Raw genomic sequence first — 4532 nt, 5'->3', positions numbered from 1 at the left:
TGTTTGTTGATTTATTGATGATAGCCATTCTGACCAGAGTGAGGTGGTATCTCATTGTGGTTTTTATTTGCATTTCTCTAATGATTAGTGAGGTTGAGCATTTTTTATATGTGTTTGCCATCTGTGTGTCCTATTTAGAATAATGTCTTCATGTTCTCTGCCCATTTTTTAATTGGATTGTTTGTTTTTTGGTGTTGAGTTGAGTTTTTTAAAGATAAAGTTTAGATATTAACCCCTTATCAGATGTATCATTGACAAATATCTTCTCCCATTCAGTAGGATGCCTACATGTCTAACTATTACACTGTTTTATACACTTTAACCTAAAAAAAAAAAGGCCCTCAGGCCCCCTGACTGCAGCCCATCCTAACCCAGCAGCACACCCTGAGCCTCTCTGAGCCCTTAACCCCATGTGGCATCCAAGCGCATGTGCTGGCCCTTCCGTCTCTGTGTGACTGTACCAATAGTACAGCCACCAATAGTACAGCCACTCCTATCTCACCTCCGTGCTCTGCAGCTTCCTGCCAATGCACCTGCAGCCCCCTCTTCTCCAAGGGCAGAGAGGAGCTAGGTTTTGTTTTTCTTTTTTCATAAAGCCCCAGATAGAGAACCACATGGAAGACATTACATGTGATTTTCCCAAAATCCTACTTCATTTTGTAAAGACATGAACCATAGATGCTAGAAAATTGGAAACTGTGTTACTTTCAATATAGCTACATTTATCTTTCTGGTAGTGAATCATTGCACTAGTAAGTAAACAGATGTATCAGAAGTCAGTTAAGATGTCTGACCCTGATGTCCCTCTCTTTGATGATGATAAAAACCTACAAGAACCACAAAGGGTCAGATCTACTCAGGTGTAAGAACTAGAAATGTATTAAGGGGGGTCCTTGTCGGCTATGGTCTGAATGTGTCTTCCCAACAATCCTATGATGGAAACCTGATGACCAAGGGGATGGTATGAAGGGGTGGCGTCACTGGGAGGTGATTAGAGGATAGGTCCCTCATGATTGGGATCAGTGCCCCTGTAAAAGAGGCCCCAGAGAACTGGCTAGTCCCTTCTACCACGTGGGGACACAACCAGAAGTTGTCAGCCTGCAACCCCAAGAGGGCCCTCACCAGAACCCCACTATGCAGGCACCCTGATCTTGGACTTCCAAATTCCAGAACTGTGAAAAATCCATTTCTGTTGTTTATAAACCACCTGGTCTGTGGTATTTCTTCTTCTTCGTCGTCGTCGTTGTCTTTTTTAGCAGCATAACGGACTACAACAGTGTCTAAATTTTAAAAAATGCTCAAAATAAAAATGATTGTTTTCCGTTTGCCACAAATCCTTTTCCTACTAAAACCTACCAGCCATTTCACTATTTTTGAAGAGAGGAATGATGCATTGAGACTACTAAAACGTTTTAAGGACGTTTTAAAGTTAGACATTTATTTTAAAGCTGTATAATCAAAGTGAAACTTAAAAACTTAGCAAGTGAACTTTGAGCGTTTGCCAAGTTGATAGTGTTCAGTTTCCTATGTCATTAAAACTGTCTGAAGCTACAGGATTTCTTTGGCATGAAGTTTTAATTCTGCATCCGCTCCACAATTCCTTCAAACCAGGTTACCTGAATTTTTAAAACTTGGACTATTGGTTGTGTCCTGGAGCCACAGCCTGGAGAGCAGCAGGCAGAGCAGGACCACGGTGCCCAGCAGCGCGGCCACGCGCAGCCTCCCCGCCGCCACCCACGCGCGCAGCCGGCCCAGCAGCCCGCGTCCCCACGGGGCCCGCGCGCGGCGCGCCAGGCTCTCTGCCACCCGACGCAGCCGCTCCTCCGGGCTCGCCCCAGCCAGGTCCTGCGCCAGGCGGTACACGGCGTTGGAGTAGGGGACGCCCGCGTGGTCCCGCGCCAGGCGCTCCACCAGCTCCCGCAGCTCCCGCACCTGGGCCTCCCGCTCCCCGCCCACCGCCCGGTTGTTGAAGGCGCACACCCGGCCCCCGCACTCGGCCACGAGCGCCCGCAGCGCGCGGTTGTCGGTGTCGCGCACGAAGTCCCGCAGCGCGCCCCCCGCCAGGTCCTCTTTCCGCGTGAAGAGCACGACGGTGCGCGCCAGCACGCCGTCCCCGAACAGCCCCTGGAGCGCGCTCACGGCCTGCTGGTCCTGCGCCGTGAAGCGGCCCAGCGGAGTCACCAGGAGCAGCGCGTGCGGCCCCGGCGCCGACAGCACGTAGCAGCGGCTGCGCTCCGCGAAGCCCGGGTCTGTCTTGGGCACTAGCGAGCTGAACAGGTCCGGGGTGTCCATGACTTCCACGTGCCACGGGTCCCACCTGCAGCTCCCCAGCTCGCAGGTTGTGGTCACCGAGGTGGCCCCCAGCCGGGAGAGGAAGCGCCTCTGGCCGAGGATGCTGTTGCCGGTGGCGCTCTTGCCGGCACCTGTCTTCCCCACCAGGATGAGCCTCAGCCTGGGCTCCTGCAGGGCCTGCGTGGCGTCTTCAGAACCTGGAGGGCAGGTGATTTGTCAGCTTCCAAACCTCAAAGCCACGTATCCTGCTTACCTGGGCCTCCCGGATGCCCTCTGAACAAAGCAGAACAATAGCGCCTTCACCTCTGCCTTTGCACCCAAACCCTCCCTGAGCTCAGGTGGTCGGAGCTCCTGCACTCCGGGCACCTTCACCTTCTATTTCTTTCACCTTTGGCTTCGCCATGTGCACCTGTGGGTGCTCAGCACCCGCTGAGCGTTTCTCTAGAGGACGCCCCCTTTGAATTCCAGACTTGACCTCACCTGACATTATCCCTGGCGTCCCCACTGTGCAGAGCTGTTCCTATTTGATGGCTTCAGTGGCGTCTGCCGTACCTCTCCCAGGGTCCATCCCACAGAGGAAGGGCAGGAGGGGGCAGGAGGCCGGGTGCTGAGGGGCTGTCTCATCCCAGACACCTGGGTTTGACTCACAGCCCCACCATCGCCAGCTGTGCAGCCCTGCGAATTGCTTAATCTAAGTGTTAATCCTTTGTGTAAAAAAAACGGGAATAACGATATAGAGTGTCTGTCCCAGGGTTGTTGAGAGGGTTGGATGAGATCATCTCTTTCCTTCTCCCTCTCCCTCTCTCCCTCCTCTCCCTCTTCAACCGGCTTCCTAGTCAGGCACCTGTTTACCCCTCATCCTGGTTCTCTGACATCTACCTGGTCAGCCATGCTCCCCTAGTGCATGATCTGACGCCCTCTACACCCTCTTCTGTGGAGATCAGGGTACGTTCATTCTCCTCATTTTACCCTTTCATAACGGAGGTGCAGGCTAGTCAAAGAAGTTACTATCTCACAGCTGGGCAGGGGCAGCGATCCACCTAAAATGCACATCTCAGGGCTCTTGCTGTTTCTGCTGTTTCGCCCCAGACACCTCAGAGACAGCCTGGGGCTTGTCTGTTCAGTCCTGAGTCCGCCCTTCCCTTCATCCCCAGAGCTCACCCGTGGGGGCAAGTGCGAGACAAGTTCTTACCATAGGCACTTTCTTCATCTCTTGCCATCTTCCGTCCTCCCATGCTTACCTGAAAGAGTCCCAAACACAGTTTGTTTTTTCATCCATTCGTCCAATAGGTGTAACCACCTACAATGTGTCAGGCAAAACCCAACGAGCAGGAGACACTACAGTGAAAACATGGTGTTTCCTGCTTGCCCTGAACCTCAGAGTTGAGGGAAGACATTGGAAGGGTCTGGGCTGGGGCTGGAATGATCCTGTGAGCTTTGCTGAGCTTGGTTTTGTGTTTTCAGGGACCTGAATGCAGAGGGCAGACGGGAGACTGTAATGCTCACTATGTGTTGGTGAGGAAGCTTGGATATTAATTTTTCCCAGGTAATTCTATGTCGCTGACAAATGCTGTAGATATCAAGTTTTCCAGGAGATTCAGCAGCCAGGGAGACTTAGCAAAAGCATGAGAACCAGAAAATGTGCTCAGCGACTTTGGGAACCATTAGGATGGTTGGCCTGGGAGACAAACGGGAAGGGAATTGGAATATTGTTTCTGGAAATTGGAAAAAAAATGTTATCTCTCAAGCTGATCTGGAGAGCCTCTGACGGTGCTGTCAGGAAGCCAAATATTTATCCTGTCTCTAAGTGTCTAAATATGGCTGGTGTGCTGGAGAGACTGGACAGTCCCCTCCAACCCCCACCATCCCTGCCCCCAATCCTGAGGCTTCTCAAAGTAAGGTGGTTACACCAATCAGTCACCATTTAATACACACATTCTGTGGTCACCGAGTCCCCAAGCACAGGCAGTCTCCCATCTGCCTCTCAGCCTCATGACAACTACCCTGCCCCCCTGCTGCTCCCCAGAGAGCAGATTTCAGGGCCTTTCCAGCTGCCTTGTGTCTCACCCTGTGGCCACTCAGCCTCCCCCATGCTCTGCCTGAGTCCTGTCTGTGCCTCACTGTCCATTTCAGATTCTGCCTCTTCATGTCGGCCACCTGGTTACCACAGGTGACTGTGTTCTCTCCCGTTGGCCCCGCACGAGGGAAAGCAGAGGGAGAGGCTGGCTGAAAACCTTGTC

General features: G+C 52.4%; 1 protein-coding gene across 1 annotated transcript in view; it reads right to left on the bottom strand.

Moving 5' to 3' along the window:
* Window positions 1-4532, bottom strand: part of LOC109389635 (uncharacterized) — a 20690-nt gene that overhangs the window by 14768 nt on the left and 1390 nt on the right. Inside the window, exons 2-3 of the mRNA XM_019655356.1 lie at window positions 3485-3533; window positions 1606-2489 (exon numbers count right to left, since the gene is read on the bottom strand). Coding sequence (XP_019510901.1) covers window positions 1606-2489; window positions 3485-3533 — 933 coding nt within the window. The remainder of the gene's footprint in view (window positions 1-1605; window positions 2490-3484; window positions 3534-4532) is intronic.

Source organism: Hipposideros armiger, unplaced genomic scaffold (genome assembly GCF_001890085.2).
Source record: "Hipposideros armiger isolate ML-2016 unplaced genomic scaffold, ASM189008v1 scaffold_239, whole genome shotgun sequence".
Classification (NCBI taxonomy): Eukaryota; Metazoa; Chordata; class Mammalia; order Chiroptera; family Hipposideridae; genus Hipposideros; species Hipposideros armiger.
Note: the sequence above shows the minus strand (reverse complement) of the source record. Positions and strands in the feature narration are given on the sequence as shown.